Raw genomic sequence first — 24,272 nt, 5'->3', positions numbered from 1 at the left:
GGAAAGATGAGAACTAGTGGGAAATAACAGAATTGAGAAAACTAAACCCTAAGGCTAAGAGAGGGAAGATACAACAAGCTGACCTGCACCACAGAACCCTGGAAGGCATCAGTTTTATATCTCTGAACACCAGGGTGCTTGGTGAGTGTGAATACAGAATGATTCATTTTTGGCTTGTTAAGACCCTTTTAGACTCCCAAATTCATGTTCTCTATGGCTTGCAAAGCTGAGATTCCCATGCTGCCAGAACAGTGGCAGCCAGGCTTCTAAGTCAAATCATGCTCAAAATCCTGCAATGACTATTTTCCTCTGAGTAAAAACCAAAATCCCTGTAAAATCCTGCATGATCTTTGTCCTCTTTTTCTCTCCAACTTCATCTTCTATTCTACTCCCTCTCTCACTCATTCTGCTTCCATTCGCTTCCTTGATGTTCCTTAAACAGGCCAGACATACTCCCGGCTATTTTCTTTGTTTGGAACATTCTTCCTCCAAATATCCACCTGGCCAACTACACCTTCCTTCAAGCCTTTGTTGAAATATCACTTTTTCTAGGAGATCTTATTTAAACCTGCAATATGCCCAACTGCCTGCTTAGATCTTATTTAAACCTCAATACGCACCACCCTTAGCCTGCTCCTTTTTCCCTCCATGGCACTTACTTTTAACATACTATAATTTACTTATGTTTATAGTTGACTGTCACTCCCACTAGAATATAAGCTCCTAAATCCCGGGGAGCTTTCTTTGTCCACTTAATTATCCCAAATGCCTGGCATGTAATAGGTGCTCAATAAATATTTGCTAAATAAATATATGAATTCTAGAAGCCACAGAAGTTGTGTTTGCATTAATAATTCTAAATTTTGAAGTAAAGCATCTTTATTTGTTAGAAAGTGATATTGCTGCCACTGCCTATCTGTCCTGAGTATTAAGATAAAAAATTGTTACGAGAGGTAAGATTTGGGAGCCATGAAGGTATTTTCTAGCTTACAAATTCTTTGACATGAGCTACCACATTTTACTAACTTATTCACCAACATCCAGCACTATAAACACTCTATATACTACAAACTAAGGTTAAAATAGAGCCAATAGAATAACTGATATGATATTTGATAGTTCATTTAGAAAATGTCATTGTTATTTCCAATATGCCCCTGATTTCCCCCCACAAATTCCAAGTCTATAAAAATTTTCTTCCATGGCAACATAGTACTATAACACAACTGTCATGGCAGATATGCTTTACAATTAATCATTAGAATCGTTCTATGAGTGAATATTTATTTCTTAAGAGTTACTTTGTACTTCACTGTATTAGATCCTAAAAAATTGTTTGCTGAATTATCTATCAGATACTAACATAAATCTTTTCAAGACAGTATTTCTATCTAATTGACATGTATTTTCTTATTTAGTACTTAAAAGACCTCATATGGAAGGAAATGCAGGGTATGCTCTCTGACTTTGATGTAGAAATTATGGAAATGGTTTGCTAAGGTCACAGAGTTAGGACTGGAAAGATTTTAAGTATGCATACTCAAATAACTATTCATAGGGAAAAGGTATAAAAACACCCCTCCACCACCACCACCACCACCCTGAAAGACACTACTATTCTGTCTAGAGGTAAAACAGTTTTTCATATAAGTGCCCTCTGGCAGAAGCATTAAAAACTGCCACACTGTTTACATAGGTAGTTGTTAAACTAGTGTGCAGCGACATTAAAAGGACCAATCCTACTGCACAGGGCTCTACTAAAAATAAAAATGAGTAAACCAAATGCAATACCTAAAGACAACTTTTTCTTATTTTATTGAATTGGTTCTCACAGACAGTGGGATATGCAAATAATTTAAATGTAATCAGTAATATCAAGAGTACCAAATCACAATAGATTTAAAATGTAAATTATTTACATTACATATCCTCCTATATTTAATAATAGATATAAAAATTGTGACTTTTAAGAGATGCCCGATTAAAAAATCAAGTTATCATTTAGTCACTATCCAATTATATAGTATACAAATACTTCTGTGAAGAACAACACCTCTCCTTTTCTAAAAGAAATTTTCACATACAGCCAAATATAAAACTACAGATATAATTTCAATCAGATATATAGCTAAATACAGCCAAACTGGAAGAGGATTAAATACAGCCATGAACAGGAAGCTTTGCAAAGTCCAAAGCAAATTGAAATTGCTTTTATATTGTTCATTAATTTTATCTCCTTCCTTTTACTAAGACAACAGTAACACACTATCCTAAAATGTAGAGAATTTAGCATGGCTTATAGCAGCACATGTTTTTATGTCTTATTCAATAAAAATTCTTCTGGACAAGGTATGACAATATTTTAGGATTAACAATTATAGAAGGAAATAAGCCACAGAAGGAAATGTTTAGGCACAAATTAATTTATAATAAATCTCAAAAGTCATTTTATTTTTTTAGTGGTACCTTTTCCAGTACCATCTCCAATATTCAGAATCAATTCTTTATCTGAGTCAAGCTACCTGTCAAAAATATAGCTTTAATGCATTAAGATATTAAATTAGGAAGACTTAATTAAAAGAAAAGATTTAGACTACAGTAAATCAAAACAAGTTTATTTCATCATTGACTTCTATGAAACAAAATAATTAGAAACTATCTTTTAGCAATCAAATAATGCATTCTATAATTATACACATACAATATAAATCTAGTGTATCACTAATACAACATAGGAGCTAGTTCTATTGACGAACATTATGTTAAGATATCCTGATGCAGCCTTACTACCAAACAAGACATGGTAAGAACTATGCCCAAGTACAGTTCTTTCTTTGTTCAGGGTTTAGAAAGGTTTCCCTCTGAATTAGTAGACTATTTTAAGTCAGCACAAATTCTACTAAAACTAGTACTAAACCTTGAATAAAGATATTAAAAAACAACTGTAATTGTTTTTTTTGTCAGAAATTATGTTACCTTTAAAACTTATAAGGTCTTAAGCCACTATTCTGGAATAGATGCTATCATTAACTAGTAGAGAAACTCCAAGTCTCATTTTTCATGACACACCAAACTACTAAGCAGCACCCTATAGGCTATCCATACCAAACTGCATAATACTTCTGAATCTCTATAAATGGAATTAAATTATTCCCACTCTGGCTCTGTATTGCTACTGTATTTTATATATACCTCTATCAAATAACTTAATGTTACTGTCCATTATACTACAATTTCATTTACAGCCAGGACTAAATTTATTTTATACCCCAACTGTGCTTTATAGCATCTTGCATATTAGAGAAACTTCAGTTTTTCAAAACTGATAAAGTATATCTTTGAGGAATATAAATTTAAAAGGGAAGATAATCTTCCTAAAAAGAAAGAGTGTAAGAGTTGCAACAACCCTCTTAACTTCATTAAAATTAACTGCTATTCATTTAAATACACTTTCAAAACTCAAAATATAGAAATAGATAATAGAAATTTATAATAGATAATATGAATATTCAAAGTTTATTTATATAAAATAAACTGGGCTTCTGAATAGATAACTCTATGACTAGAAAAGTGATATTACATTGCCGAAACCGGTTTGGCTCAGTGGATAGAGCGTCGGCCTGCGGACTCAAGGGTCCCAGGTTCGATTCTGGTCAAGGGCATGTACCTTGGTCAAGGGCACATCCCCAGTAGGGGGTGTGCAAGAGGCAGCTGATCGATGTTTCTCTCTCATCGATGTTTCTAACTCTCTATCCTTCTCTCTTCCTCTCTGTAAAAAATCAATAAAATATATTTTAAAAAAAGAAAATAAAAGTGATATTACATCAATGGAATGCTTCTATAAAGAATTTAAGGTTATTTAAATGCCATCAAGAAAGCATAATCATAATTCATAGATTTTTAATGACAAACATCCAATTTTATCAACTGGCTTTGCCATATCTATAAGGAGATGCTGATTCTCATAAAATCCTATCTCAAGTAATATATTAGCAGGCACCTGAAATAGTTATTCCAACATGACACTTTTACATTTTATTTATTTTTAAATACATTTTTATTGATTTTAGAGATAGAGGAAGGGAGAAACATTGATTGGCTGCTTCCTGCACACCCCCTACTGGGGATGGAGCCCACAACCTGGCAAGTGCCCTGACCAGGAATCGAACCAGGCGACCTTCTGGTACATGGGACAATGGTCAACCAACTAAACCACACCAGCCAGGGCCCAAAAAGATACTTTTAACTATGGGGAAAAAAACTTTTGTTTTAACATAATGCAAGCACTGAAGACAATATCGGTATTTTACTGTAGTAGTTTGTGGGAAGGGGAAGACAGACCAAAATAGTATGGGGAGAATCTCTGTAGTGAAACTAATCAATAAACATTTTTGACCTACCTAATTTAATAACTTATTCTAGAGTTCAAAGTTCTCTAATAAGTTATTCATGACATGGAAGCACCTCAATACTATTAACATTTAGGCTAGATAATTCTTTGTTGTGGGGGACTCTCCTATACGCTGTAGAATACTTAGCAACAGCATTGGCCCCTACTACCAGATGCCAGTAATACACCACCAGTGTGACAACCAAAAATGTTCCCAGACATTGCCAAATGTCACCTGGGGGTATGAGTGGGTGGGGATAAGAAATTGTCCCAACTGAGAACTACTTCCATAGAATAACTTTAGGAAAATGGCAGATTCATTCAGATAATTAAAACATAAAATAAAAAACTTCTGCCCTGGCTGAGTAGCTCAGTTGGTTAGAGCTGCATATGCCGATACACTTAGGTTGCAGGTTCAATCCCTGGTCAGGGCACATACATGAGTCAACAAATGAATGCATAAATAAGTGGAATAACAAATCGATGTTTCTCTCTCCCCCTCTCCCGTCCCCTCTTTCTAAAAATCAGTAAGTAACAAATGTTTTTAAAAAAAAATCAAAAAACTTCTAACCCACCAAGTATAGAATATTATATTCCATAAATGTTTCTAAGTTCATATAGCAGCTAAGCTTCTGATGGTTGATTTCTTGTGATATTTACCATATTCTAATCTGCTACAACAATACAAAAACAAGGATTCTATCTAAAAGTGAATCATGGCATAAAACATATTTTAGTAGTATAACCAAAACAATACTCACATGAGACATAGAATTTAAAAAAACCTTTTATTCAATCTTTTCTTTCTTTTTATGAGGCAGAAAAAATGGTGACTAGGAACAAGTAGAAGCATGTTTTTCCCTTAATTTATACCATTCTATTCTGCGAGCTACTGTTCTACATTATGCTTCTCATTCTTATTCAGTGAGAAAAATGCCAAGGAATTTCAAAACAGATTCTAAGGTTAAGCTGTATTAACTTCTCAGAGACCTTCATTTCACTTATAGATGCCCATGCACACAAGCAGCCAATACACTTATTTGGCTAATACAGTATGGATAGAATTCTTGGAATTTATAAATATAATGTGCCCTCACTCTTTAAAGTTTTTAAAGCTGAAAATATTCATGCCACTACATTTTAACATATACTAAATAATATAACCTAGAAGAAAAAGAAATTTTAAAATCTTAAAGTAATCGATGGCCATACTGTCATTTCACTCATTCAAACTTTTGTTGATTGTCTACCAGGTACCTAAGATTGCTCTAGTGTGTGTGTATTTATTTAGGCTGGAGAAACACACACTAAACCAGACACAATCCTTGCCCTCATAGAGCTTACATTCTAATAGGGAAAAGACCATTAGAAAATGCGTAATATAATTTCAGATAATGCTACATATAGGGAGAAAATGAAAATTGTACAGAATAGGCAGTGATCTGGGGAGTGAGCAGAGGTCATAGTTTAGATAGAATGTCAGGGAAATACCTCCTGAAAAGGTAACTTTTGAGCAGGACTTAATAAGAAAGCTGTTCTCCAAGTCTCTTCCCCGCCCCCCCCCCCCCCCCGCCCCCCGGTCTATAATGCAATTCTGAAGGCCATAAGAAATGAACTTGGCTTTTGAAAGGCATGGCAAGAAAGCTGGTGTGGCTAAATCGGAAAGCAAATAGGAGAGTAGTAAAAATGAAGAACTAGCTAGGCAGGTCACTGTGTAGAATCTTACAAATAAGGAAAAAGAGTTTGGATTTCATTCCACATATAAAGGAAAACTACTGAAAGGTTTTAAGCAAATGAGTAATGTAATATTTAACTTACAACGATCACTCTGCTGTGTACAAAATAAATGTAAAGAAGTACAGAAATAAGAAGACAAACAGTAGTTTCAGACAAGAGTTGAGGCTAGCTTAGACTTTTATATTCATTCAGCACAGATAATTTAAGAACTTTTCAGGCTTGTTTCCAAGCCATCATTTGCTTTCATGAGACCTGGTGACTAACTACTAAAATTAAATCAGCTAGCTGTCTTCCATGATCATAAGGGTATCCTGAAGTTGCTCAATTTCAAATACAGATTAATTTTAACTTTTAAAAAATTATACTAGAAAACTTTTAAGATTCAAAGTGCTAGATGAAAAACACAAAAATAACAAAAAAGAAAAAAACTACAAAGTGACAAAGCACACAGGTTTGTCTACTGAAATAATAATCAAGGTATTTTTTTCTAGCAGTAGGGATAAATAAGATGAGACTATAAGTGGAACAGACATTTTACTTAGTTTCAGTGAAGCTCAAAAATTAATATAACACAGCAGAGAGAGTTCGCGCCCAAGAATGTATAAGAGGCTATGGGCAAACTATGTAAACAGTAGAGCCAAACTGCCCAGACAACCAGAGAAAATCTGGATTTATATCTCTAGACAGAAATTAAAACTAAGAGCTGAAAATGGAGGAATAAGAAAGGTTCATCTTATGAGAAAAATGAGCCCAGCTGGCAAGGCTCAGTGGCTGAGCATAGATCTATGAACCACGAGGTTGCAGTTCAATTCCCCACCAGGCACATGCCTAGGTTGGGTTGTAAGCTCAATCCCCAATATGAGGCATGCAGGAGGCAGATCAATGATTCTCTGTCATCATTGATGTTTCTATCCTCTCTGAAATTCCTAATAAAAATATATTAAAAAAGGAAGAAAAATGAATAAACTACGTGGTGAAGATCTAAGATCTGGCATCCTCTTCATTCTGGAATTTTAGGTACAAGACCTCCCTTCCAAAACATCCCTTACTCCATTATCATAAAGCAAAGTGTCCGGAACTGATACACAGTATACACTAAAATACTTACTGAATGAATAAGCAAGGCCTGCCAATTAACAAGGCTCTGCATATATACACAAAATTTTCGATCAGCATCTCTATGCCCTCATTCTAAAATGTGAAGAAACAATAAACATAAGATATATGAGAGCAATGATAAAGAAGACGACCAAAATAAGGCAGGTAATTCTAACGGGGAAAAAATTACAGGGCATTAAACAAGAAGAGGATGCTATTAACAAAAAAGTGGAGTGGGGAGGGGGGAACACATGAAAAATAAATATTACAACTTCAAGAAAGGGCTAGGAGAAATCCCTTCAAAATATAGAGGGCAAAAAGCTAGAAAATGATAGAAAATATAGAAATTATTCAATATCTGAATTATAAAGGTTCCACAGAAAGTGGGGAGGGGGAGGGGAACTGAGAGAAAATCCAAGAAAAAGAGACCTTTCCAGTGGCAAGACTAAAAAAAGAAGAAAGACTTCAAATTGAACCAACCCTCCTCAAATGCCCAGTGTAAGAACTAAACAAAAGATCACTATACCTACACATATTCTTGAGCAATTTCAAAAAATCTACAGATAAAAATCCAAAAGACTTATGGGACAGACAAGTGTAATTAGAACAACTATAAAAATAAAGGGAGACCTGAAAAAAAAGTCTACTTCTGCCCAAGATATGTCAAATACAAAGTGGACAAAGAAGGCTAAACATAGAACGGAGGAATGTTCTGTAGCACATCTAACTAATATAAGATTAGTAGCCAGAATATGCGAAGAATACATCAGTGGAATGGACTAAGAAATATGAGGTACAGGTAATTCACAGAAGAGGTAACCTAAATATCCAATAAACATTTTAAATAATGCTTAACTTCACTAGAAATCTGGAAAACACATATTAAAACAATAAGATGTCATTCTGAATACAGATTAGCCAAAGTGTAAGTGTCATAATACCAAATACTGAGGGAAATGTAAAAAATAGCCATTCTCATATTCTGCTGGTTGATGAGAGTGTAAACTGGTATAATTTGAAAAAGCAATCTGGCAACAATTCTTAAATATGGAAATATCCCAAGGACCAGCAATTTCACTTTAAAATGTATTCCTAGAGAAATTTTTATACAAGTGTACAAGGAAATGTATACATAAAGTTCACTGCTACATCCTTTGTAATTCTGAAAATAACTAACATATCCATCTTGAAGAGAATAGATGGCAAATTCAAAACAAAGAAATATTATAGAGCAATTAAAATGAATTAAGTAGAGCTACATGTACAAAAACACATATAGAAATAAAAACTACCAAATTCAGGAAACGGGAGGAAGAATGGAGGAAGAAAGACAGTACATAAGAGTTCTAATTATATGAAAAATCCTTAAGCTGGTTGATCTAACAACTTAAATCTTTAAGTTGGTTGATGGATAAATGTTAATATTTTCTCCACTTTTTTGTGATTAAAGGATTTTATAATAAAGAGGTTCCCTTTGGACAGAACATAGTAAAAATAATACTCAAAGGATTTATTATTGAAAATCCTACCCTGAAACCAATTCTGGAGTCCTAATATTAAGAACTTACATCATTTTTCCACCCTTAGATTATAATAGTGACTATTAAAAAAAATACATACTCTGTAACTGATGTTACACTTTCCTGTCCAAAAGGTCCAACTGGATCATCCTTGAATTTATCACTTGGAAGTTGAGGTGGTAAAAATTCTACATCTTTTTTCTTTGGGACCTTGTAATACTTCCAGACTATATTAGCTTCATCTTCTTCCAAATTTACTGCTGCACCAACATATATTGTAGGTTCTACAGCTTCCTGGAATTGAGCTGGGAAAGCCTGGGATAAACTGTCTATCCTATCTTCCATTAGTTTAGAAGGAACCAAGGGATCCGGTGTTGGCATTTGATAAAAATGTTGACTTTGAGGAGTTGAAGGTGTTTTAGTCACTCCTTCATCAGCCACATCACATGGGTGGGGACTAAGTGGGGGTGGTTGAGGTGAATTTGCCATTTCAGTGCCATGCATCTGAGAAGTCTTTGCTACATCATTAGTTCGGATGTTTGAAAATCTCACTTGACTGTCTGGAGCAGATATCACAAGTCTTTGGCTGGCTGAATCTGTGTCCATGACAACATCATCACTAATAGATACACGATGGTGAAAAGGAGTCAGGGGGCGTTTCTGTGGTTTTTCACTCTTTTCTTGCTTTTCATTGGTCTTGTGCTTGGCAAGTACTTGTTGTTGTTGACTTAAAGATAATGCCTGTCCTTGTTGTCCAGAATTTCTTTGTTTAAGATTTTTGTGCCTGAAAAGAAAGGTTTAATATTTATAGTATCACATTATATCAAATATACAAGTTAACACTAAACACTTCAGATATTTGTTTTTCACATATAATCCTAAAGTAAAATGATATGAAATTTACATGGGAAAAATACTTTGTCCAGTGACCTAAAACAAAGAGCATGCAGAGTCATAAAAGTCAATTCTCTCATGCTCATTTAACAGCTATGTGACCAGATAGTCAAAGATGGTTTGCCTTATATAATCTAAATATCTTAGTATCTGAATAAACAAAGATTCTACTTAAGATATAAAAATAAAAAAGGTTCTGAAATTTATTCATTTATGAATGTACCTGATATTTCAGTTAGTACTTATAAATTAATGGCTTAGCTGAGCTCAGTCATCCTCTACAATTCTACAGTAACTGGCTAGAAAACATATTCTACTGAACTGAAGTTAGAACAGTCTGGATAGTGCTAAAATTGACTGATTAATGGGCCCCACATTATACCAACTTTTCTTCTCTCAAAGCTTACCACTATAGAAAGAATCAGCTGACTGGAAAAAGAGAAAATTCCTAAAAGAAAATTTTCTTCATACTGTGAAACATTTCTAAACTGAAGAACTTAAAAACTATATATCTAAAAATCTACTAATTTTGTTCAGTTTAATATTTCTTTCAGTGTAGCAAAAATACTGTGCACTTTTGAGATTTCAAGGTCAACTGATATTGATGTATATAAAAATATGTTTTAGCCCTGGCCTGTTTGGCTGTGATTAGAGCATGGACCTAAGGGTCTCAGGTTCGATTCTAATCAAGGGCACGTACCAGGTTTGAGCCCCGGCTAAAGTCAGGGCGCATGTAGGAAGCAACCAATCTATGTGTCTCTCTCACATTGATGCCTGTCTGTTTGTCTGCCTGCCTGTCTATCTCTCTCCCCTGCACCTTCCTCCCTTCCACTCTTTCTAAAAGAAAATGAATAAATAAAATATCCTAGAGGATTAACAAAAAAAATATTTTTTAAATAAAAAGAACTAGGAAAATGTGGATGAATATAGATTTTAAAGCATTCAGTATTTATTAGGTCGTTTTAGTTTGCTTTTAAAATTTATTATATTAATCGTTTTGTTATATCAGAGTTAACCAGAAAGTTATTAAAAAGCAGTGACAGGCACTTTTTTTTCTTTTTAAGAACCCTCTCTATTAAGGGAATGTGCTGAGACACCCTTTTGTATAAACCCCTCCCATGCACCTTTTTGTGAATGAGAGGAGGGAAAAACCTGAAAAGTTACCAAGGAAAAGTATAGTTATGTCAAAAGATCACAGGAGAAATATACCACTACCCTCATACCAAAATCAAAGACATTATAAAAGTAAGAAATCACAAAACAGTATCTCTCAAGAACACAGATATGAATCATTAACAAAATATTGGCAGTCATCCTATATAACAAAAGCCTAATATGGCTAAGTGTCCGGTAGTCTGGTTGTCCAACCAATCAAAACGTAATATGCTAATGATATGCTAAGGCCGCTCAACTACTCGCTATGATGTGCACTGACCACCAGGGGGCAGTCGACCGGTCAACCAATCACTATGACGTGCACTGAGCACAAGGGGGCAGATGCTCTGACCAGTAGGTTTGCTTGCTGCTGGGGTCTGACCAATTGGGACTGAGTGAGATGGGCCAGACACACCCTGGAGCCCTCCCACGATCCCTTCCCAGCTGGCCAACCTCCCGTTCCCTCCCCGGCCCCAATCATGCACTGGTGGGGTCCTTCAGCCTGGCCTGCACCCTCTCGCAATCTGGGACCCCTCGGGGGATGTCAGAGAATCAGTTTCAGCCCGATCCCACAGGCCAGGCCGAGGGACCCCACTGGTGCACGAATTCGGGCACCGGGCCTCTAGTTAATATAGAAAAGGATAACATATCATGACCAAATGGGATCTGTCCTATAATCATATCTACCTAGTAAAAGTGTAACATGCTAATTGACCATACCTTCACGATGCCCACCAGCCAATCAGGAGTGAGTATGCAAATTAACCCAACAAACAATTAGGAGTATGCAAATTAACCCAACAAAGATGGTGGGTTAATCTGCATACACAGGCCCCCGGCCGTCCTGGGCCTCTGAGCAGCGTAGGAAGGCGGAAAGGCGGCTCCGGCCAGAGCGAAGGCGGGGAAAGGAAGGCCCATTCTGGCACGAATCTTCGTGCATCGGGCTTCTAGTTCCTAAATAATAAAAGACTAATATGCAAATAGACCAAATGGTGGAACAACTGTTTGCTATGACGTGCGCTGACCACCAGAGGGCAAGTGCGGAACATGGTGGGCATTGGCTGCGGCCGGATGGTGGAGTAGGTGAGCGAGGGTGCCAGACCAAGGTGGGGGGGCGCTGGTCGCTGTCATCGGGGCAAGCCTCTTAAATAAAAAAACTAGGAAAATGTGGAGGAATATAGATTTTAAGGCATTCAGTATTACTGAAAATTCTTTGCTCCTGTGCGCCATGGTCCCACCCGGCGCTCCCACCTGCTGCCGGCACCGCAGCCGCTGTTCGTACCCACTGCTCGCGCCAGCCCTGCTTGCACCCACAGCCAGTGCCAGAGCTGCAGCTCGCACCCACTACCCGTGCCTGGCACCAGTCCCGATCACTTGGCGCCATCAGCTGGTGCAAGCGGTGGCTGCCAGTCCTAATCACCCTTGCAGGCTTCTCTACCTCCCCCTGCTCCTGAGGGGCGATTGGGGCTGCAGCCACCGCTCCCACCCGCTGCTGGTGCTGGCCCCACTCGCATCGCTGCTGGTGCCGCTCTGTGCGGTCTGCGGATGTGAGAGGGCCTGTGCTGTCAGCACATGGAGGCAGTGGTGGCGACAGCTGGGCTGCTGGCAAACAGAGGATCAGGGCCCTGGTGGGAGGGGCCAGGTGGGGGTGTGGAGAATGGGCCGAGACCCACCCCTCAGCCTCACGGCCCACAGTTCCTTTCAAGGTACACTAATTCGTGCACTAGGCCCCAAGTGTAAGGTATAACTTCAAAAGATAAAAGTCAATATTATCACATTAGCAGAATGAAAGAGAAAACCATATAATTATTTCAATACACATAGGAAAACATAGGACAAAATTCAACACATATTCATTTAAAAAAAAAAGATTGAGCAAGCAAGGAATAGAACTTAATCTGATCAAGGACACCTATGAGAAAAGCTACATCTAATATCATTCTTTTATTTCTCCCTAAGACTGGGAACAAAACAAGAATATTAACTTTTTTTTTAATCCTCACCCATCATATGTTTATTAATTTGAGACAAAGAGGAAGGAGGGAGAGAAAGAAAGGAACAGAGGGAAACATCAATCGGTTGCCTCCCATACTTGCCCTGACTGGGGTTCAAACCTGCAACCGAGGTATGTACCCTGACCTGTAATTAAACCCCCAACCTTTTGGTGTACGGGAAAATGCTCCAACTAATTGAGCCAGGACAAGAATATTAATTCTTAACATTTCTATTCAACAATTTTATTGAAAGTTTCAGCCAATACAGTAAGTCAAGAAAAAGATTAGAGATCTCAAAGGAAGAAAAACTGTCTTTATTCATAGTAAACATGATTAGAAACTTTACAATTGAGGGGTCAGGCTGATCACCACCTTCTCAGGGAGAGAGAGAAAAAGAGAAACATCTATGTATCTCTCTCACATAGACCTCAGGCAAGCACCCCAACCAGGGCTGGGAAATCCAAGTATGTGCCCTTGACCAGGAATCAAACCCATGACCCTTTGGTGTGTGGACTGAGGCTCTAACCTCTGAGCCACACAAGCCAGGACCACCTTCTCAATCTTAATATTAAAAGTGGGACAACCAGACATGTGTCTCTTCTGATGTGACACAATACAAAACAACACAGAACCATCTATTAAGTATTCTCGCCAAAAATAACAAACCTAAATCTCTAATCAAGCCTCTAGATCAAGCATGGTCCAACAGAACTTTCTGTGATGATGGAAATGCTTTGTATGTGGCTACTGAGAACTTGAAATGTGGCCAGTGCAATTGAGGGACTGAATTTTTAATTTTTAAATCTAATTATTTTAAATTTAAATAGCCACAAATGGTTACTAATATTAGCTACTAGCATTGAACAGCACAGCTCTAGAGCTATCTTCCATTTACAGAAATACAAGGAATAAATAAAGTTAAATAACACTAAAAGAACAAGTTAAAACACATGGCCAGTTGAGAAATTCAGAATGTGGGACAGACTACATATAGGACAACTGACGTAGTTCCTCCAACCAAGTCAATCTCATAAAAAGGAGGTAGGAAATGACAAGAGAGACCTAGATGTATACAACCAAATACATACTCCTCATTTGGATCCTAGACAAATAAACCAATAAGACATTTCTGAGACAACTTTGTAGAGAGTAGCAGATCATGCCAAGAGAATAAGAGTTCCTCCTTTTATTAGGTGTGATAATGGAACCATAGTTATATGAGAAAATGTTAACATTTTCAGAGTTGCATACTGAAGTAGGAATGAAATGACGACATTTAAGATTTGCTTTAAATCCCGGCTGGCGCGGCTCAGTGGTTGAGTGTCAACCTATGAACCAGGAGATCAGGGTTCGATTCCTGGCCAGGGCACATGCCCAGGTTGCAGGCTCGATCCCCAGTGTGGGGCATGCAGGAGGCGGCCAATCAATTATTCTCTCTCATCATTGATGTTTCTATCTTTCTTTCCCTCTCCCTTCCTCTCTGAAATCAATAAAAATACAGATTAAAAAAAAAAAAAAAGCAGTCATTCGTTTACTTGCCCTTTTATAAGGGTAAGAAACTATTAATTCAGACTATATACTAATCTCTTTACATTCTTTTTTCCTGTTAAGTCCTTGCATTTTATTTACTGTTAACACTTGAAATTTATTGTCTTGCTTTCTATTAATATAGCCTTCTAAGTGCTAATTTTCTTATGAACATTCCACTGGACTAAAGCCTAATATCAATAAATGTACAATACTAAATCCCACTAATAACTGAAAAATACCAATTAAAACAATTTTATGCTTTCCACTTACTGCAGTGGCAAGAAAATAAATTTAAGGACAGCTCTCAGAACAGTGAAAGCATAAGAAAAAACAGCACTCTTATATGCAATAAAATTTGTAAAATTTTGGAAGTCACAAGAAGTGTTTAAATAACACCCTTGCCCACAACTATCACATCACCCACCTTGTTTTATTTCCTTCCTAGCACTCATCGTTCTTAAAATTTTAAAGGATTAAGAATTCTTTTAAAACAAATTATCTGCCCCATTCCCATTATGGTGTAGGCTTCATAATAGTGAAAGCCTTGTTTACTAGTATATCCTGAGCCTTGGACATCTCCTATCACAGAATAAGTGTTCAAAGAAAGCCTAATAAATAACTGATGGTCACCAAAGTATATATATTTTTAAAGTAAACACAAACAAAAGCCTTTGGAAACAACCTATGTATCCATCAAACCTAAATGATTAAATACACTATGGTACTTTGATTCAGTAGAATACCAAAAAGTTTTTTAAATTAATAAGGCAGATCTACAAGTAACTAGAATGGACAGAGCTAAGACACCTTAAATGAAAAAAAAAAAAAAAAAGATGCCAATACATCAGTATTATATTTGTGTTGGGTGAAAAAACACATATACACACAATTACAGAAAAGTATGGAAGAATAATGCCTAATTGGCAAATACTCACTTCTAGAAAAAGGCAGTAAAATTTGGGAAGAGAGAGTGGGATCAGGGGAACTTCAGCTTTATTTGTATAATTTAAATTCCTTAAAATTACATATACTTATGTAAGATGCTATATAACTATGCAATTTTTTCAAATAGATTTCTAAGAGAAGCCAACATATTAGTCAGGGTCCATCAGTCCTATCTTTCATACAGAGGAAATTTACTATAGAGAATTAGTTACAAAAAAAAGAGAGAAAAGTGAGACAACCTATAGACTAGTAACAACCAGGAGCTTCTGTGACTTCTAGGACTGAAGATAAAGTAGCCTCATTATATCACAGAAGTTTAATATGGTATTAGAACCACAGCAGGACCTGCTCAGTGGTAACTGGGACCTTGGAAGAAGGGACTGTTTTTAGAGGCACACAAAGCTGCTAATGGAGTTGGCTCAAAACGGGCTGGGAAAACACCTTAGTTTTTCCCCCCTTTGATCAACCAATCTTCTGTTAGTGCCTCCCATTAGCCAAATTCAGAAAGCAAATGAGCCTAATCAAAACATCATGTTGTATACCTTAAATGTATACAATGTTATCAATTATATCTCAATAAAGCTGGAAAAAAAATACATGTAAAAGGCAAGGGAGCTAGGAAATATAATTATCTTCAATATAGCTAGAAGAGACATAGGAAAGATTTGAAAGCCAAAGGTTTGACTAGAATAGTCAGTTATCAATGTGTGCCCTACTTCCTATATTCCATGGCAGGAGAGGATACACATATAGGGTGGCCTCAAGTCTTTTAAGTCTTATTTAAGAACTAAATAAGAAAACCATATTTGAAGGGAGCAAAGGGGAAACCTATAGTATAAAATGCAATAGCAGAAAAAGGTAAATGATCAGAAACATTGTATTTACTAGAGGGATCAATTTACCAAAGCAAGTCACCTATAAAAGTTATACAAATTTCATTATATCCAATTTCTATATGTCTTAGAAAAATTTCTGAAAATATGAGAGATAGCAAAAGTGTTTAAATATAAAAGGTTCAGCTTAGAGACCAAGAATTTAAACTTAAACTTATGTTTACGAACATGCATTTTGAATGTCTTCCTCCAAGACCATTTTAGACAAATATACTTAAAACCACATCTTTAAAAAAGAATAAAGCACAGTCTAGGTGAGAAACTAAAAAAAGAGTTGCTTAATAAAAATGCCTATAAATACAAGAAAAGAAAAGCCTAATTTCATTTAAGCATTATATTAATTAGTCTTAGACCAGGAGTTGGCAAACTTATTCTATAAAGGACCAGATGGTAAATATTTTAGGCTCGGAGGGGCCATACAGTCTGTGTTGCAATTACTCAACTCTGTGAAAGCAGTCAGTTAATATGTAAATGAACGGATGTGGCTCTGTTCCAATAAATCCTTATTTATGAACACTAAAATTTAAATTTTGCATAATTTTCACGTTACAAAATATTCTCCTTTAAATTTTATTCAACTATTTAAAAATGTAAAAGTAATTTTCAGCTCACAGGCCATACCAAAACAGGCAGTGAGCCAAATTTAGCTAATAGATCACTGTTTGCTGACTCCTGATCTCAGACAAATAATGTCATGGAACCTTGCATTTCAAGACTAGGTTTGTTTCCCCTTAGATGGGTGTGGTTTTTAATTCTCTTAAACTGTTGAACAGGAGCTAATGTATTCATATTTTTATTCCAATCTATCAACAACAGAGGCAAGTTTTCAAAAAAGTTGCCAGACTTTAAAATTAAATTATACAGTTTCTAATCCCAAGAATCTGTGTAAGAATATTTAATCTATGGAAAAACATACCAAAATACTTGTCTGTTCACTGAATTCAATCAAACAGAACTAATGTAAGAAAAATCTTGGCCCTAACCTTAGCAGGCAAGGCACTCCAATTGCTTTGGCTCATATCCATGACAAAAAGGGTGGCCAACTATTTGCTCACAAGTCCTGATTAGGGGTGTTAATGCCATTATTTCTTTACTTGCTTGCAAAAGCATATGATCTACCTTTAATTGTAGAATAAAATAAACTTCAGGCAAAATAATGTTTTTCTAAAAATAGATTTGAGAGAGAGAGGAAAGGCGAGGGAGAAGGAAATAACGATCGGTTGCGTTCCGTAGGCACCCCAACCAGGGATCGAACCTGCAACCTGGTTATGTGCCCTGACCAGAAATCGAACCAGTGACCTGTCGGTGCATGAGGAAACACTCAGCCAACTGAGCCACACTGGCCAGGGCTAGGTAATATAATGTTAATGCCTCTAGTAACCTAATTTCATCAAAGGCCCTAATCCTATCTAATAATAGAGTAACATGTAAATTACCATCACTCCGCTATGCCCACAATTGGGCGGCGGGAGGCTGGGGGGCGGGAGTCGGGGTGGCCTATCCGGCCATTGAGAGGCACGGATCTGCTGCCACTGAGGGGGGCTACCCTGCTGTTGAGAGGCGCAGGGGGCGGGACTCCCACCCCCTGTGCCTCTCAACGGCCAGATCTGCGGCCGCTGAGGGGGCCTGCCGCGGACACCCAGCTGCGCCTCTCAATGGCAGGGTAGCCAGGTGTCCGCGGCAGCCCCCCTCAGCTGCGCCTCTCAACAGCAGGGTAGCCCCCCTCAGCGGCCGCGGATCATCAAAAGCGGGGGAGCTGGGTGCCTGTCTGCTCCGGCACCAGGCCTCCGCTGAGCGGAGGCTTCTGAAAGGCCTGGTGCACCAGCGGACAGGCACCCAGCTCCACCGCGAAAAGCGAAAGCGTGTAGGGGGCCCTACACGTGCATGATTCAATCATGCACTGGGCCTCTAGTATGTAAAATAAATACAATTGCCTAAAGAATTTCAAGTTCATACATTCTTCTACCAATCTTCCAGCCAATACAGTCTATTACTAAGTTTGTATTTTTACAGTATAGTTTTGGTCCCTTGCTGAAACATACTTTGTGAATCTTATTTCAGCATTTCACCTACAGTTTGCCCAAAGGGATGTTATAAGAAAATGCACAAACCCTATACTGTATTTACTATAAAACAGGGTGTGGAAATTTGTACCTAGTATGTATCATCATTTTTAAGAGAACCCTTGGGAGATATTTCTCAGGCACAATGCCACCTATGAACACTTCTCAAGAGATGTGTGTGCCTTTTACCTTATAGATGTTATATATAATAAAGTATAAAATTCTCCTTTATTGTCTATGAAACCAAGCTTTCACAGCCCAGCCCAGGTTAACTGTGTTAAGAACTTAAGGCATACATTTATATGTACTTTCATAATCGGCTCCAAAATACTGAACGTTTTTCCTCAAATGTTTTCTTTTGAAAAATATCCTAACACACTGTGTTTATATAAGCTTCCTCAAACAAAGTGGGACATACATATTCAACAGCATACGAAACTATCTCACACACACACACACACACACACACACACACACACAAACACACACACACACACGTATAAATATCAATCGACTAAAACAAAAAAAATCTACCTCGAACAGCAGCAATTTGTTCTTTGTGTGGCTTCAACAAAATCCCAGGATGTTACTTTATCAGCTGTCTCTTCTTCACACAGACCAGCTGATGAAGCTGAATACTTCCTCCTAAGATTTGAAATTATAGAATTGTTTAGAATTCATCAATTTTTCTATAACTCTGAATTAAGCATTAAAATTGAAATCTTTTTAAAATCAATTTTTTTGCCCAGGCAGTGTGGCTCAGTGGTTGAGTGACAACCCACAAGTCAAGAGGTCACCAGTTCAATTCCCAGTCAGGGCACATGCCCGGGTTTCAGGCTGGATCCCTAGTGTGGGGCACGCAGGAGGCAGCCGGTCAATGATTCTCTCTCTCATCATTGATGTTTCTATTTCTCTCTCCCTCTCACTTCCTCTCTGAAATCAATAAAAAATATATATATTTTTAAATATCAATTTTTTAAATTAAGGAACAGTCACACAAATGACTGTTTATACTATCTACAAGTAACTACCAACATATAATTTTTAAACTTGAAAATAAAAATACGTACTTGTTCTGAGCTCTGTTCATATTGCATTCTTGCCAAACTCTATCCACCACATGATTGGCTAATTTTCTGGGTATTTTACCACCATGATGGCTAGTACTATCCGAGTTGAAGCCATCAGATACTGAAGAAAATTTGACCCACTTCTGGGCAGACTGAGGATCAACTGAAAACAAACAAAAAAGAATAAGATGTAGGAGAATAAAGGTAGGTTTACAGTAATACTGTTTGGTTTTTTTTTTTTTTTATTAATTAGTGTTAATAAATTGCTCCAGGCTACTTGACTAGCTTACTTACATTTTGAGGCAAAAAAGTGTGTTACTTCACTTAACATACAAAAAGCAAAAAATCTGGACAGGGGATGTGAATTGGATGGTAGTGCTATATAATGATTTCCTGACTTGGAGGATTAAATTGTAGATATATAGAAAGGTGCTTTAATTTTGAAAAATATACTGAGTACATAAGGAGAGATGGAGCATCATGCCTGCAGCTTGCTCTCAAATAGTTCAGAAGACCAATGATAATGAATGTATACATACAGAGAAGTGCTGAAGCAAATGTTAACAGTTTGGAAATTTGGATGCAAACTCTTCAATAAGTTTTAAATTATCATACACACACACACACACACTATCTTAAAAAAAAAAAGGTAATATGCAAATCGACTATCACTCCAACACACAAGATGGCCACCCCCATGTGGTCAAAGATGGCTGCCCCCATGTGGACACAAGATGGCCGCCTCATGGCCAGCAGAGGAGGGCAGTTGGGAGGGACCAGGCCTGCAGGAAAGGGCAGTTGGGGGTGATTAGACCAGCAGGGGAGGGCAGGTGGGGGTGACCAGGCCATCAGGGGAGGGCAGGTGGGAGGGACCAACCCGAAGTGGAGGATTGTTGGGGGTGGACCAGGCCTGCAGGGGAGGACATTTGGGGCTACCAGGCCAGCAGGGGAGGGCAGTTGGGGGTGACCAGGCCTGCAGGGGAGGGCAGTTGGGAGGGACCAGGCCCAAAGTGAAGGATTGTTGGGGGTGGACCAGGCCTGCAGGGGAGGACATTTGGGGCTACCAGGCCAGCAGGGGAGGGCAGTTGGGGGTGACCAGGCCTGAAGAAGAGGGTTGTTGGGGGTGGACCAGGCCTGCAGGGGAGGGCAGTTGGGGCTACCAGGCCAGCAGGGGAGGGCAGTTGGGGGTGACCAGGCCTGCAGGGGAGGGCATTTGGGGGGGACCAGGCCTGAAGGAGAGGGCAGTTGGGGGTACCAGGCCAGCAAGAGAGGGCAGTTGAGGGGGACCAGGCCTACAGGGGAGAGCAGTTGAGGGGGACCAGGCCTGCAGAGGAGGGCAGATGGGGCTGACCAGTCCAGCAGGGGAGGGCAATTAGGGGTGACCAGGCTGGAAGGGAAGGCCTAAATGGGCAGTTGGACATCCCTTGAGGGGTCCCAGGTTGGAGAAGGTGCAGGCTGGGCTGAGGGACACATACACCCCCCCACATATATAACTAATATGCAAATTGTCCCCTCGGGAGTTCGATTGCTCGCTATGACATGCGCTGACCACCAGGGGGCAGCACGGAATGACAGAAGGCCCCGGCCAGCAGCCGGAAGGCCCCGATCAGCCCTGATCACAAGCCAGGCCTAGAGACCCTACCTGTGCACAAATTTTGTGCAGCAGGCCTCTAGTTTTAAAATAATCATTTAATTAAATGTTTACTGTCTTCAAAATAAGAAAATCACTAGAGTTAACAAAACAAATTAGGACAATACCTGTCTGGACTTCCTCAGGAGATGTAGGTGGTGTAAGAGTAACCGAAGACATTGCAGGATCTCTTGTGGAAGCAGGCACTTGGTGGACACCCAAGCAAGAAGTTGAACAGTGAGAGGATCCCACAGAGCTTGGAGCAGGAATGTCTGACTGAGGAACTAGAACAAAGCATGCTGGGTAGATCATTCGGACACCCGCTAAAGGAAAAAAGACAGGAAAATCAATTACTATTGTGATTGTAATGAAATCAGTTTCACTCAAAACTGAACAGTAGGTATAACATAATTACATTTAAGTAATAATATATTTAACATCCTATCTAATAATAGAGTAACATGTAAATTACCATCACTCCGCTACGCCCACAATTGGGCGGCGAGGGGCTGGGGGGCGGGACTCAGGGTGGCCTATCCGGCCATTGAGAGGCACGGATCCCCTGCCACTGAGGGGGGTTATCCTGCTGTTGAGAGGCGCAGGGGGCGGGAGTTCCGCCCCCTGCGCCTCTCAACGGCCAGATTTGCGGCCGCTGAGGGGGCCTGCTGCCAACGGCAGGGTGTTCGCGGCAGCCCCCCTCAGCGGCCGCGGACCATCAAAAGTGGGGGAGCTGGGTGCCTGTCTGCTCCAGCACCAGGCCTTTCAGAAGCCTCCGCCGAGCCGGAGGCTTCTGAAAGGCTTGGTGCACAAGCGGACAGGCACCCAGCTCCACCGCGAAAAGCGAAAGCATGTAGGGGACCCTACATGTGCATGATTCAATCATGCACTGGGCCTCTAGTATTTTTATAAATATATGCTTTTTGGCACAAGGTTTTTCTGGAAGAAACCACAAGAAGCTATTAGTAGTGGTTATCTTCAAAGACCGAGAAGGAAAGCAGCTTTCTCTTTTCATTTTTATTTTGTTGTTGTTGTTAATCCTCACCTGAGGATATTTTTCCATTGCTTTTCAAAGTCAAAGAGAGGGAGGGAGGGGAAGACGGAGGAGGGGAGAGAGAAATATCAATGTTAGAGCAACTGCCTCTAGCACACGCCCTGACAGGGTCCAGGAGCAGACCTGAAACCCAGATACATGCCCTTGACCGGGAATTGAACCCATGGCCCTTTAGTACACAGGCCAGTGCTTTAGTACAGCAACCAGGGCTTTCTTTTCATTTTTGAATTTTCTAACCATGAATGTGTATTACTTTTTTTCTTTCCATTTACTTATAGCACTTTTATTGAATTTATTGGGTTAACAAAATAATTCAGGTTTCAGGTATATAATTCTATAATACATCATCTGTATATTACATTGGTGTATTACTTTCTTACTTTAAATCCTTATTTTCAAATTTGACCAACTACAAGGCGGATTAAAATTTATTTTAAAAGTTTAACAAAGGTACCTTGGTTGCAGGCTCCTCCCTGGCCCAGGCCCTGGTTGGGGCTTGTGCAGGAGGCAACCAATCGATGTGTTTCTCTCACATCGATGTTTCTCTCTCTCTTTCCCTCCCTCTTCCACTCTCCCTAAAAACCAATGGAAAAATATCCTCGAGTGAGGATTAACAACAACAACAAAAATAATAAGTTTAACAAAGGTAATCTGGTCATTAGAATTATGGAACATTTTTGGTTTTCTTGTTTTTATGTCTCTATTTAAAAAGCCTAACATATGTTTGTGTTTTGCTTCTGTTTTGGGCACAACTACTCTGACAGTAATGTACTTATTGAAGTTGGTGTTGATAGTTTTTTATTTAAAAAAGAAAACAACAAAAAACCAATGCCCTGGCCAGGTAGCTCAGTTGGTTAGAGCATCATCTTCATATACCAAGGTTGTGGGTTCGATTCCTGGTCAGGACACATACAAGAAGCAACCAATGAATGCATAAAGTAGAACAGCAAATCAATCTCTCTCAAATAGATAAAATATATTTTAAAAATAAGGCAATTTTTATATATAACATTACCATATGATTCTATTACACACAGTACTGCAGATTCTAATCCCAATTACCTGCTCCATTATACATTCCCCACACCTCCTATGTCTAAGGTGGAGTATACATCTTCATCTCATTGTTAGGCTTGGTTTTGTAATTTGCTCTGGAATGTAAATGCGAGTGATATATGTCACATCCCAACAGAAGCTTTAATTTAAATGTGCTTGTAGGATCAGTGCAGCCTCTCTTACTTCTATCCTCTACCTTGAGATTAACTTTTCCAAAATACAGTTTACCTTGTTAACGTAGGTCCTTGATGAGAGGACATATAGAATACAGCCAATCAGAATAGAGATGACCTGGCTAGAACAGATGAAAGATCCAAGTTCTTTAGGTACATATTATATTCTGCCTTTTAAATTATCAGAGGTGACAGTTTTACCAAATTTTAAGATATTGAGTAACACAGGTTGTCAACTTTTCAGCCTCCAAATATTATTCATTCACAATTATTTTCTTTCCACCTTTAGCATGCTATCCTTTAGGTGGAATGTATTTCCCTGACCCAATGACTTTGGCTTGAGCAAATGACTAATTTTGTCTACTGGAATGTGAGCAGATGCATCCTAGTAGAAGCTTTAAATACACTTACTAGTACATAGCTAGACTCGGTCCTTATTATTCTTTTGTTCTTGTAAGAACAGCATGTCCTAAATACTGGGTACTCCTTGAACCTAGATTGCAGAATAAGATACAAGGAGCCAAACCATGACAAAGCTGGAGCCTTTACATAACATGAGCAGGAGTAAGAAAAAAATGAAATGTTTGGTGTTGAAAGCCACTAAGATATTGCAGTTGTTTAACTAACACACACAGTCACATATTTTCCCCTTAGGATTAATGCTCAGGATCCGTACCAACAAGAACTTCTACTGCAGCTAAAGAATCATCTTCCCAATCCATATCTTCCTGTTTATCTTCAGACATCTCCTTCAAGCATGATGAGATAGGATAGAATTGTTTCCATTCACCAATTAACTTTTTTGTAGCTGAATCAGACATCTTGAATGCCTGTCCTGTGAGAGTGCCATTTAGTCCAAATGGGCTTAAGATAACTAGAAATCCAAAATGGAATACAGTAAGTAACTAAAAACTATTATACCAAATATGATCACACTAAACAATATTGTTAGTAATTATGCAATTCTTAAAAAGTTAGAGAAAAGCCATAATGTCATTCCTGAGAAAAATCAATGTATTGTACTTCATTATTGTGAAGAGAAGTACAACACTGAGCTTATTATAAAAACTTAA

At 38.4% G+C, this 24,272-nt stretch overlaps 1 protein-coding gene across 1 annotated transcript in view; it reads right to left on the bottom strand.

Annotated features, from left to right (window-relative positions):
- MED13 (mediator complex subunit 13) overlaps positions 1-24,272 on the bottom strand; it is an 89,263-nt gene that overhangs the window by 38,408 nt on the left and 26,583 nt on the right. The window contains exons 5-9 of the mRNA XM_079798274.1: positions 23,876-24,073; positions 21,048-21,242; positions 19,290-19,452; positions 18,754-18,864; positions 8,846-9,529 (exon numbers count right to left, since the gene is read on the bottom strand). Of these exons, the coding sequence (XP_079654400.1) occupies positions 8,846-9,529; positions 18,754-18,864; positions 19,290-19,452; positions 21,048-21,242; positions 23,876-24,073 (1,351 nt within the window). The remainder of the gene's footprint in view (positions 1-8,845; positions 9,530-18,753; positions 18,865-19,289; positions 19,453-21,047; positions 21,243-23,875; positions 24,074-24,272) is intronic.

The sequence above is a fragment of the Cnephaeus nilssonii genome, assembly GCF_951640355.1.
Source record: "Cnephaeus nilssonii genome assembly, chromosome: 19".
Classification (NCBI taxonomy): domain Eukaryota; kingdom Metazoa; phylum Chordata; class Mammalia; order Chiroptera; family Vespertilionidae; genus Cnephaeus; species Cnephaeus nilssonii.
The sequence above is the reverse complement of the archived record's forward strand: the minus strand, read 5'-3'. Positions and strand labels throughout refer to the sequence as shown.